Genomic DNA, 12,102 nt, shown 5'->3' with positions numbered 1-12,102 from the left:
GATCCCTTCGGACTTCAAGTTATTAGAAGTTGACTGCATTAGGTTTTTATGTGTGTGTGTGTGTGTTGGGGGGGGGGGGGGCATAAAAGAATTATGCTAAGAATGGTAAATTAGGATTCGTACTTTTTTTTACCATATACTGCTCAAAACAGAGGATGAATCTTCAGCACTTTTGCTTTTGATCAGTGGAAACAGTTAAATGGGCACTAGGGTGGTTCTTAAACGAGGTTAAAAAATAAAATTGTAAATTTTCAACGGCCACCCCCTAGTTTTGATCTAGTATATAAAAAAGAATTACTGCATTTTTAAAAGATTTTTAAGACAAATTTTAGAGGTTGCTACCGCAGCTGAAACTTCTGAATTTTCAGCTTCTAAAAAAGATACGAGCAACAACCAGAGCAAAACAACCCTGCATTATTTTAAACTTGCTAAGTCTTACAAATGTAACATAAAATTTATAGATTCAAGTACATTTTTTTCAGTCATCCCCCCCCCCCCCGATGTTCTTCTCTCAAGTAGATTTCAAAAAAAGTCAATGTCTCTCATATATGCACAAAAACTCACTGTCGCTGACAGTAAGTTAGCTGAATATTTTGTCCCCTCCCCCACCTTTTTTAATTCTTTACCTTCTATGTACAGGAATACCTGTAAAATTTAATACCCTTGCAAGTTGACCACTTGTGTTTCGTACACATACAGTAAACTCCTAATTATCCGCGGAGTTGCGTGGCCCAATTTCCGCGAATAATAAAAATTGCGGATAAACCACAAAAAGGCTAAAATGATAGACAAATAAGGTAAAAATTGTCCTTCTTCAAAAACTTGGCTGTATTAATGCATAATACTTTCTTCAAACAGTGAAAATAGACAGCTCAGTCAAAATGTTCTGTATCTTTGCACAACAGAACTTAACATCAATAAAGAACAAGTGCATGTACGATGAAGAAAGCACAATAAATAAATTAATAAAAAAAACAACTGATTTTAAATTTACGCTTTTTCGACACAAAAAAGTCATTGGTATTTGCTTTTTACAACGAAAATCCATCTTCCCAGTTGTTGATTGACTCGCGGATAATTGGGAGTTTACTGTAGATGAAATCATTACTTAGAGCAAAAAAAATATTGATAATAACATTACATTCTTAATTAACTGAAACAGCCAATACCTAGTAAAGCTTGTAAATGCTGCAGATTGTGGATTAATGCACAGAGGAACACGTGATGCTCTTTGACAGTGTTCTGATATAAAAGAATGAAGTTTTTCTGAAACAAATTTTATACATAAAAATTAAAATCACAATCTATAACTTGTCTTTTAAAGAAAATGAAATTAATTTTTAAAACTTCATCATAATTGACATTTTTTTCTACTTTTTTGTTTAAATTTGAACATAAAACATTTAAAAATAATAAGACATTAAATTCAAAACTACTTAATATTTGTATAGAAATAGAACTGTTCCTCTTTGGAAGAACAGAAATAAATCAAGTTTTGTCAAATATCAACAGCCCAGTCATTAGTCTAGAATAGTCAATAGTCAAACAGCATGCAGATGTTCTTTCATTGAAGCATACAGACTATCTCCTGCATGCTAAATTAATGTTAGCTACCAATTTGTTTGTTATCCTCAGCTTCAATAAGAGAACGTCTACATCCAACGCAGTTATTGACTATTCCAGACCAATTAGTCCATAACAAGGAAGAAACTGCTGTTTCTGGATGTTGTTACCTGACTGTATTTTGCATGTAATTATGCTTTAAAGGCAGTAACTTACTACTTAAATAAAATTTCACTTACAAGTTAGCACACAAAATTAAACTTTTTTTTTTTTTGAAAAATTATGGCCATTTATTGATATGGTCATTATGTTGAGCATTGGGGTGATTGAGAGTAACTTTTTAAGACAGAGTATTTCTTGTTTCAAACACCTCAAGTCAACTAGGGATGCCGGTTGGTAATTACTGATTCAGTAGACAAACCGAATAATCGGTTCAGTCAAATTCTTGGCGGCCAAATAGTAAACAAATTTCAGTGTTTAACAATTTTTCATGAAAGTTATAGTACATAGTACAGTAAAAACTGTGAAGTTGACCACCCTTGTAAGTCGACTGCTTTTTTCAGGCACGGAATTAGCCCTTATCACATAAATCAACATTTGTAAGTTGACCACTAAAGTGGTGCACAGCAAATGGTCAACTTACGCAAATTTCGCTGCACGAAATGAAACTAAATTAAACAGGGAGAAAAAAATTTCGTGGGCATTCGAGGAACATCAAGCTTCACCAAACACATTCTTGGGTGTATGGGGCTCACAAGAATGGAACACTTTTGGCAACCTTTTTTAATCTCTTGACTTAAATCTTTTCAATGTTATTCATATTATTTGATTTTATTTTTTAGAAAACTTTTGAATAGTGTTTGTGCAACTTTAGATACTGTCTTTGTTTCGCTATTTCACTGTTCTGTGTCCATGGATTTGTGTATCTACACGGGGAATAATAATAAAAAATAAATTAAATAATTAAAACTAACTTTGCCCAATAGTAATTTAGTAGTACTATTAAATTATTATTGACCCAAAGCAGTTTAGTAGTAACTTGGATTTGTGTCTGCATGTAGGGCAAATGCAAGATTTCTTATTCATAACATAACAAGTTACCACTGTCAGTGATCAAATCATACAACAGGAATCAATATCAATTTATACAGAACTGCAAATGAACATTAACCAAATTAAAATTTAGCCAGTTTCTATTTTATTTAAAATTAATAATTATACTTAACACAGAGAAATTTAGCATAGTCAATGGAAATACATCTAAGTTACATCAAAGATACACAAAATATTTTATTTTAAACTGGCAATAAAAATAAATAAACATTACAGTTTAAAAAATTTAACCAAGTATTCACAGTATTTGGCTGAACATTTGGTATGAATTTTATAGAATCTTTGCCAGTTCAGCAAAATATGGCATTCAATGCATCCATATTCAAAATTAATCATGACAGATAAAAAAAAAGCAGCTAGTCAGAAGATAATACTGATCAGAACTTTGAAACAAATTCAAAAAGAAAATACCTTTAACATGATAAACTGACTGCAAATTTTTTTCAAATGAGTCATCAAAAGGCTCATTGGCAACAGGCTCAAAATCATCAGTATAATGACGACCTGCTTGCGTGGTGTAGCAACATGTGCACATACAGGAATGATATCGCAACCTTCCTTCATCAAGATATGGATGAGCCAATGCCTTTTCACAAGAGATCCTTAAGTCCTAAGGGAAATAATAAAACATTTAAATACTCAAATTGAATTCTGAAGACTGCATGCATCTTAGGTTTGTCATAAATCATGGCATGAAATTTTCATAAAAGGACTTAACATTGGATTCTTTTTTTTAGTTTACAGAGATATGGTCAGAGAGCAGGGGTGGCTCGTGTATCAGCACTGTGGAACTGCAGCACCCCCTGCCTTTGTTCTTATATAATGTGATGTTTTCAATTTATTAATACTATTAAGAATTTTATACATATTCTCCAATTTTATATAAAAGATTTTGAGCAAGCATTACTTGATGGCTCCACGATGCCTAAGCTAAGATTGAACTGTGCTTGTCGCAGTGTCATATTTTACGTTACATGGATGTGTATGCAACATTTTTCAGTTGCTGTGAGATTCACACAGTGGTATTGTATTTGAAGCAGTTCCTTTTGTGGGTATTCCGCCCCAATAACCCTGCTTTCAAAAACGTTGCATACAGAAAGATTTTTGCTTCATGTGAAGCAGCTCTGTGACAGAAACACAATGAATCAGGACATATATAATGCACTGGCAATGATATTAGCGGAAAAAAAATTACTGAATAGTTGTACAGACATTAAAGAAAAAGTTATAAACCTTTTTGCTAAAAATAAAGCAAGAAGAATAGTAATTAAGGTATAAACAGTACTTTCAATTATTTTTTAACATTTTATTACGCCCATATTTAAAGATATTTTCATAAAAAATAATTTTATTAAAAACCATACATATTCCGCTTAATTTAGTAAAGCATATTTTCAAGCTTTGCATTTTAAAAGAAAAATTAGCATCCTGGAAAATGGGATTGGAATTTCAAAAGTATAGCGTGGAATTTCGAAAGTATCGCATTTGAATAGTTCTTTTATTTTATTACTAATGGTACCCGCACAGCTTTGCCCTTAGTAGAAAATTAAAAGGTTATTTGGTTTGCTGATATATTTACAAATAATGGATGGTGAATTTCTCACCAATTTACTCACCCATGTTACGATTCCACGTTATGATAATTTGCTCAGTAAAATGTTCTTAAAACTGGAAGAGAAAAAGAACAAAATCGAATTTTCAAAAAATTGCTTTGATGTGCACACCCCCGTGCTACAAACTAATTCTGTGCCAAATTTCATGAAAATCGGCCAAACTGTCTAGGCGTTATTCGCATCACAGAGATCCTGACAGACAGGTATCTAGACAGAGACTTTCAGCTTTATTATTAGTAAAAATTTCCCCATAGAGTTGATTACCGCAATGATCTTTGTTAATTTCGTACATTTCACTTCTCTAAAAATGTCAAGGAGTATTTTTATGAGATGGAATATCCTATCTGATAGAATAGATATGTAAAAAAATAAATAAAGGAACAAATAAAGTAGTAGCACCTTTTAAACAATTCAGCTAACATATTTACAGACCCTCCCCCAGGATTGGGCGGGAGGGCGCCACGCCCAACTTGCCCTTTGATTCTTAGAACGCGCCCAACTTGCCGTTTTATCGGTAAAACAGCGCCCGCCGTTTTATCGGTAAAACGGCGCCCTAATTGCCTTTTTGTTCATAAACTGTCATCCTTTGGATTTAAGATTTTTACTAGAAAAAGGAAGGAGCCAGTGTCCCTTTCCATTGTTTTCATACAATGACTTTCTTCTAATAAGTGAAAACAGCGGACATCCGCCCCTCCCTTTCGCCTCCCAACTAGGATTGCCATTGAGCTGACTATTAGAAAAGCATGCCTTCCATTATCAGTTACCACAAGGGATAAAAAGTGGCCTACTGGGCATTCTAGAGACTTCACAATGTTCTTCAAAGGACCTTTCAATTTTGGAAACACTACTGATAAGCCACTGCTGAATTCCCAGAATCACTTCCTTGCTCCTTGCTTCAGGCTTCCCATCGCCCTTTATTTAATAATGGATGGCTGTAGCGAAGAATACTTGCTGTCATCCTTCCTCCTTATCGCTTCATGACAAGGGAAGTGTTTCTTTGTCCGATTGACATGTATGTTAAGAAAACTCTACTTCTCTTCCAGCCAGATAAACGTTAAGTTAGCCTTGCATTTTATAATCTTTCAATCAAATTCATATTTTTAATAGTGCTTTTCCATTTTGAATTAGAATTAAGTAGATGCAGTGGAGCGCCACAAATCCACCAACCTGAAATCCGCCAACGTCCAAAATCTGCGCCATTTTTTTTCCGTTTTTTTTTCCTGCGCTGCGAATTTAATCTTTTTTTTCTTACATTTTATTTCAGTTTAAAATAATCAAACTCACGATCATTTGCTGAAACAGCTGTTTTAGCGGATAATATGCTGTTTTATTACTATGCTTTATACGCACGCCGATAATTTTTTAATTAGAAAAATACGTTTGTATTTTTGCTCAGTTTTCTTCATATTGTGTACTACTCAAAAAATAAGAAATATCGAAAACTGAAAGCAGATGCTAAAAGATTGCTGCAGATTAACAGCAAAAAGCTGATATTTCGCGTGACACGTGGCATCAAAGAAACGCAAAAATATGACAAAAATAAAAAGAATTCAGCATGTAAAAGTCAAATGTGGATGGTTTTGGACATTTCAAATGAAAACAAATGACTTTTAACTATTGAAAATAAATACTAAGTGCTTTCAAACTGGTGCTGTTTATTGGTTTTTGTTTCCTTATGGTGGTGGTTTATGGTGTTATGGTTTATGGTGGATCCAAGAGCAATTATTACTTTTGAATTTAAAAGTCTTAAGTTACAGCTAGTAACAGCTGAAAGAATTAGTTTTCCTCCCCCTCCCCCTTTTATAGTTCATTCTTTGTTTTCAAATTTAGAAATCAAAACTAGAAATTATTTTAAAAAAAAGAAAAGCAGAATGTCCAAATTTTCTGATCATAATAATTTGTTTTATTTATGTATCTGCTTACAAAACATTATTTAGCCACATTACTTTATATATTCATTGTTTAGATATTAGTAAATCAATTGTTTTACATAAACAAGTCATTCTTGCTTAATGAAATAGTTACCAAATGTTTGTGACATCTCAAAGTACTTTGTGGTAACTAATGTAAGTCTAATTCATGTTAAAGTGTGTCGTTAAGGAACGTTATTATGTACATAATTCATCAAAATCTTAAGAGAAACGTGAGTTAAGCTGTTAGATTTGCATCAATTACCACTCACATGCTCTCAAAACCAGCTTTAGCAAAATTTTGTACTGTTTTCTCTCCTTTTTTTTCTTTCCTTTTTCTTGCAGATGCTAAAAATCCTATGGCTATTTGTTGCTTTCTTTTTTTAACCCCCCTTTTTACCCCCCCCCCTTCCCCAATTTTTAGTCCCAATCGCCTCCTTTGAAAATGATTATAAACTATTTAAATGTCCTACAAAGTAATTCATAAATGTTTCAAAGTTTTTTTTTTGTTGCGACAGTAAGACATTTGAACCCAGGAATAACAGTAATATCCTACAACTATATCCACTGATGCTTTGAAGCTATAATTAACATGCCTTTTAGTTTCGAAAAAGTGCCCTTTTTTTGAAAAACAGCACCCTGCCCTTTTTTAATCCTGGGGGAAGCTCTGATATTTATTTCCTTAAAAAATTTCTTTAATCTATTTTCAAGGGAAAAAAAAGAATGCATGTGAAATATTTTACTACTTACTGCATTGAACATTAACATTTGACTAAGAAGATGCACAGCTTCAGAATTCGAGTGGGATGACAAGACATAAAGTTTGGAAAGTGTTGGCAGTTTGTGAGCCTTTTTAAGGATGTGAGTTTTAGCACCTTTGCACGCATACTTCATGTCATCTATAGATGGTGTTCCCAAGAGATCCGTTATAAGCTCCAGCTAGATCAGGGAAGTAAATGCATATTAAATTAATTCCTTCAACAAAAATATAGAATTGATTTTAAAACAAAATGCAAATAAATACTCAATAAGATTCGAAAGAAAAACTGAAATTCTTATTTACATTTTTTAAGCAGCAAACTATATTTCAAGGTTATTCATTTTGATATAATATTCCTTTATAAGTTACATTTTAGAGGTATGTGTTAAGTTAAATACTAAACAATTACTTTAAAAAAAAAAAAAAAAAAAGCCTATCTCCCATCACTTATTTAAAGCTTTCACTTTAAATAACAGGACAAAACTTAAACTAGACAAATTCAGAACAAGAAAATAAAATTGTTAATAGACCCATGCCGATTTTTGTCAAGATGAGAAAGTTTGCTCATTTTTTCTAATATAAAAATAATGTATAGAAAGCTTTCTATCCTCAAATTCTTGGGAAAGGAAAAAAAAAAAGAAAGGAAGTAAAAAAAAAAAACAGAATATTTTAAGACAAAGGGCTCAGAAAAAATGAAAATATCTAATTAAAACTAAAATTTAAAAATAGTTTCATATTAATATTGTGTATCAGCTGTTTGAAATTTTAAATACTTCATTTTAATAAACACTGTACACACACATTTAGTCTGCAAATCCATATTATTTTACCAATGTTTTTACATCATCATAAATAACAACATGGTCTTTCACAGCCAAAAAATTTTTTTAAAAAAACTTTATTACCTTGCAGCATGTTGCACAAAATTGTTTGTCAATCCCCTCTCTTTTTTAACATTGTTTATCAATGCTCAATATTGTCTATCAATTGCCCCTTCTTTTTTAAAGAGTCCTTTCTTTCCTTCCTTAGAAACAAGAGAAGACTGTCGCAAAAAATAAATGTTTTTCTCCCCTCCTTGTTGCTTTTGTCTGAAACGTCTACTATTGATCAAGATGACAGAGCTTCAATTTAGAAAGTGACAGTATCACCAGAATTAGACATAATACAGTTGGGTCTCTGCTTAACGATGGTCTATTTAACGATTTTCTCTTTTTAAGGACGGCTTTTCACAGCCCTGTTGCTCCACTGTAGTTTCAAAAGCATTCTATTTAAGGGTGCATTCTACTTAAGGACTATTTTTTGTGGCCCCTTGAAAGTCGTTAAACAAAGAGTCAACTGTATTTCTTTGGCATCTTTCTCTAGATACAGTTAAAATGATTGATGAGTTATGATTATAAATACAAAAAAAAGTAAAAATTTTGAAATAGCAATTTTCAAGACAAGCAGGTTTGAGATATTTATTTTACTGTAGTGTTTATGCAAGATTTGATACTCCACCACATATTACAAAATGTATCAAACAAGTGCAAAATTATTATAATTTTGATGAGACTAACCATTAACAACTTATCAGAAGATTGCCACTCAATAACTCAAATTTTAATCCATACAATATTTGGGTCTAAAACAATTTCAGAGACTCAGTATACAAAAATTAAAAACATTTCAGCATATTTTAAAAGACAGTTTGTCGATTGACGGATATATTTTCTTTCAGGGTCGCCCATGTTATTGGAGCCCTTCTCAATTGCACCATGGTAAACCCACCACTAAGTTTAGCGAGTCATAAGCGTCATTTATCCCACATTGCAATTCACAATAGAATAATTAGTGTAAATCTATAGTTGGGGCAAAGCAAAACTGGCAGCATTATGTAGGCTTCACAGTCTCATCATACTATTATGCAAACTGCCAAGTTAGACTTGCCCTAACTATACATAGTAGAACATATTTTAAATAAAATTGAATGCCTAGCACTTCCTGTTTAATACAAAAATATTAAATATTAACTCCGGAAGATTTTTGTTTTTGGGCCAAAGAATAAATTTTATATAGCACTCTTGGAACTTCCATTCTTTAATTTAGGACATCTCATAAGTTATCATTTAGGAATAACTAATCAATGTTAAGCACATATGAGTGAATAAAGATCTTAGAAGCGGATTTGGTTCAATAAAAGATACAAACCTGCTGAATAGGTGATTGAGCTTGAAATAATATTCGACGTCCAAGTAATTCAGCAAATATACATCCTACTGACCACATGTCTACTGCAGAACTGTAATGCCGAGCTCCCATTAAAAGCTCTGGAGCTCGATAATACTGGGTCACAACTTCTAACGTCATGCTCCTATTGCGATTCTCTTCAGCAACTCGCGCAAGACCAAAGTCACAAATCTGAAAATATAAATTATTAGAAAATTTGGAATAGATTATTTTAACTAAATGTTTGTGAAATACAATTTTGATGGCACCTCACCTTTAATACACAATTACTATTTACTAGGAGGTTTCCAGGTTTGATATCTCTATGCAGTATGTTTGATGAATGAAGATACTTTAAACCTATGTTAAAAAAAAATATGAAAAATATTAATTATGGAGGTGAAGTAAAGTTCACTCTGGTAAAACTCTACATATTTCTTTAAAAAAAAAAAAAAAACAATATTTTGCAAACAGACTTCATTTTGATTCGTAAAATATTATCTAATACAGTGTGGTTAAAATTAAATTAAAAGTTCCCAGACTCTCATAATTCTAGTTCTACTAGATGCATTCTAATGAAACTTCAAATATATGTAATGTAGATCATGCAGACGAGATTTTACAAAAAAAAAAAAAAAAAAATGCCACCAAGTAGTTGTTAATGATGCAAAAAGAGAAAATAGCTAAAAAATCAAAAGTTAACGTAATATTTTTTTTTTACACATGTGCAACATCAACAACAATTAGCCGGTCAACAAAAAGCTGAAGCACAGTATTGTCAACGGCCTTACATAATGTGTTGTTCTCTATGAAGGAACTTCTCTATCTCTCAAAGACATAATTCACCCACACTTCCACAGTGAAAAAGTTTCTGAATAAGAGGGTACGCGCATCAATTGAAAAACTTGTTTTCAAGAGTAACTCCAATGCTTTGGCAACATTCTGTTAAGATAAGAAATTGATTAGTGGACATGTGCTAGAGCAGCAGCTCACACCAGGTTGTCCCAAAAGTTCTGCACCATCAATGGTATGCAGATTTCGACGTGGATCGGACAACACAGTAAGATGCGCATGCGCTCAAAACTGCCACCAGGGGAACAAGTAGAGGTCATAGAATAGTGTGGATGTTTATTGAGGAGAATAGCGTCCGTAGTAGTAGTGTGACATCGCGAAAGATGTGTGATTCAAAAACTGCGACACGTGCCGTGCTTCGTTTTTTCTGGAAAAAAGGGCTAAGTGCGAAAGCTGCTAGCGAGGAAATCTGTGCAGTTGAAGGACCTGATACGATCAATCGATCCACAGCATCCCGGTGGTTCAAACGTTTTTCGTCTGCCGATTTGAGCCTGGAAGAGCAGCCTCGAAGTGGACGGCCAAAATTGGATATTGGGACCGCTGTGGCAGCTGCTGTCCTGGCCGAACCTCAAACCAGCACACGTTCGATAGCACACAGGATAGGAGTATCCAAAAATACAGTGCACCGGTGGCTCCTTGAACAGGACTTCAGGAATAAGCGACCGAGACAAAGTCCACATGAGCTGACCCAATGGCAGGCCGATAACAGAGTGAAACTCTGTCAAGAACTTTTGAAAAACCCAAGGGATGATCAATTCTGGAAACGAATCGTTACTGGGGATGAGAAGTGGGTGTTTCTCCGATTTCCAGACACGCGCAAACAGTGGGTACCACGAGGTCAAGATACCCAGGCCCACGCGAAACAGGACAGATTCACCAAAAAGGTCATGCTGTGTGTTTGGTGGAATATCCATGGCATTATTCACTTCGAATTGGTTCCTGCGGGCCGTGCCGTCACAGGGGACCTCTATGACGAACAACTGGAGCGTGTCCACGCTGTACTTGTACAGAAATACCCCGCTCTGACAAACAGAAAGAGAGTATTGCTGCAACATGACAACGTACCAGCTCATCGCTCTAGAACAGTGCAAGCGAAACTCGAGGAACTCGATTGCATGGAGGTTCTTCCGCATCCTGCTTATAGCCCTGATATTGCCCCTTCCGACTACGGTTTGTTTCGTTCCATGACGCACTTCCTGTATGGTAAACAATTCAATGACTATGACGAGGTGATACACACTTGTCAACAATTCTTCGATTCGAAACCTGCCTCATGGTATCATCACCAAATTGAAATTTTGGCACAACGATGGCTAGCTGTCCTGAATCACAATGGCCTGTATTTTGCTGAATAAAATACTTTGCGTTTCTGATACCATTGCTTTTTATTTCGATGCTTGTATGGTGCAGAACTTTTGGACTTTTGGTGGAACTTTTTGCAGAAGGACAACCTGGTATTGCAGAATCAGTAAAGGCTGTAATTCAAGCCAATTTTCTACATGAATGTTTCATCACGTGTACTTTTCAGATTATCTGTCCAGCAAGGTCACAAGCTATAACCCTTGCGATTTCTGGTTGTTGGGGTTCTCTCAAGGAGTTCATTATGTTCATCAAGGAGATGGAGCAATGAAGCAGACTCTAATGCTAACATCATAAAGCATGTTTTTCACAACCCCACTGATATGACACTATTTGATTTTTGAAGTTTTTCTTTTTTACGTTATTAAAGTGCAACCTGGAGGTGAAATTTCAAATTATCTTTTTTGCAAAAATCTCATCTGTATAACATTGAAGTTTCATTCAAATCTGCTCAGTAGAAACAGAACTGTAAGCCTCTGAGTACTGTCAGTTTAATTTTAACCACCCTGTGCATTTTTCACTGCATATTTACACATAAAAAAGAAGTATTTTAGGATAATTTTAATTAAAATAATTGTTTTTAGTTAGAAAAAATTATACATCCCTTCCTAGCACTAATTTTTTGCTTAAAATAGTCTGCAAATTTATTTATAGAATTGTTAGATATTTGTTAAAACATATATACAATTTTAAAATATCTTACAGATGGTGAAAAAGTTAGATATAA

At 33.8% G+C, this 12,102-nt stretch overlaps 1 protein-coding gene across 1 annotated transcript in view; it reads right to left on the bottom strand.

Annotated features, from left to right (window-relative positions):
- Nucleotides 1–12,102, bottom strand: part of LOC129222789 (serine/threonine-protein kinase NLK-like) — a 33,188-nt gene that overhangs the window by 4,884 nt on the left and 16,202 nt on the right. The window contains exons 5-9 of the mRNA XM_054857336.1: nucleotides 9,439–9,524; nucleotides 9,147–9,356; nucleotides 6,950–7,138; nucleotides 3,088–3,286; nucleotides 1,170–1,266 (exon numbers count right to left, since the gene is read on the bottom strand). Of these exons, the coding sequence (XP_054713311.1) occupies nucleotides 1,170–1,266; nucleotides 3,088–3,286; nucleotides 6,950–7,138; nucleotides 9,147–9,356; nucleotides 9,439–9,524 (781 nt within the window). The remainder of the gene's footprint in view (nucleotides 1–1,169; nucleotides 1,267–3,087; nucleotides 3,287–6,949; nucleotides 7,139–9,146; nucleotides 9,357–9,438; nucleotides 9,525–12,102) is intronic.

This window comes from Uloborus diversus, chromosome 5 (genome assembly GCF_026930045.1).
Source record: "Uloborus diversus isolate 005 chromosome 5, Udiv.v.3.1, whole genome shotgun sequence".
NCBI lineage: Eukaryota > Metazoa > Arthropoda > Arachnida > Araneae > Uloboridae > Uloborus > Uloborus diversus.
Note: the sequence above shows the minus strand (reverse complement) of the source record. Positions and strands in the feature narration are given on the sequence as shown.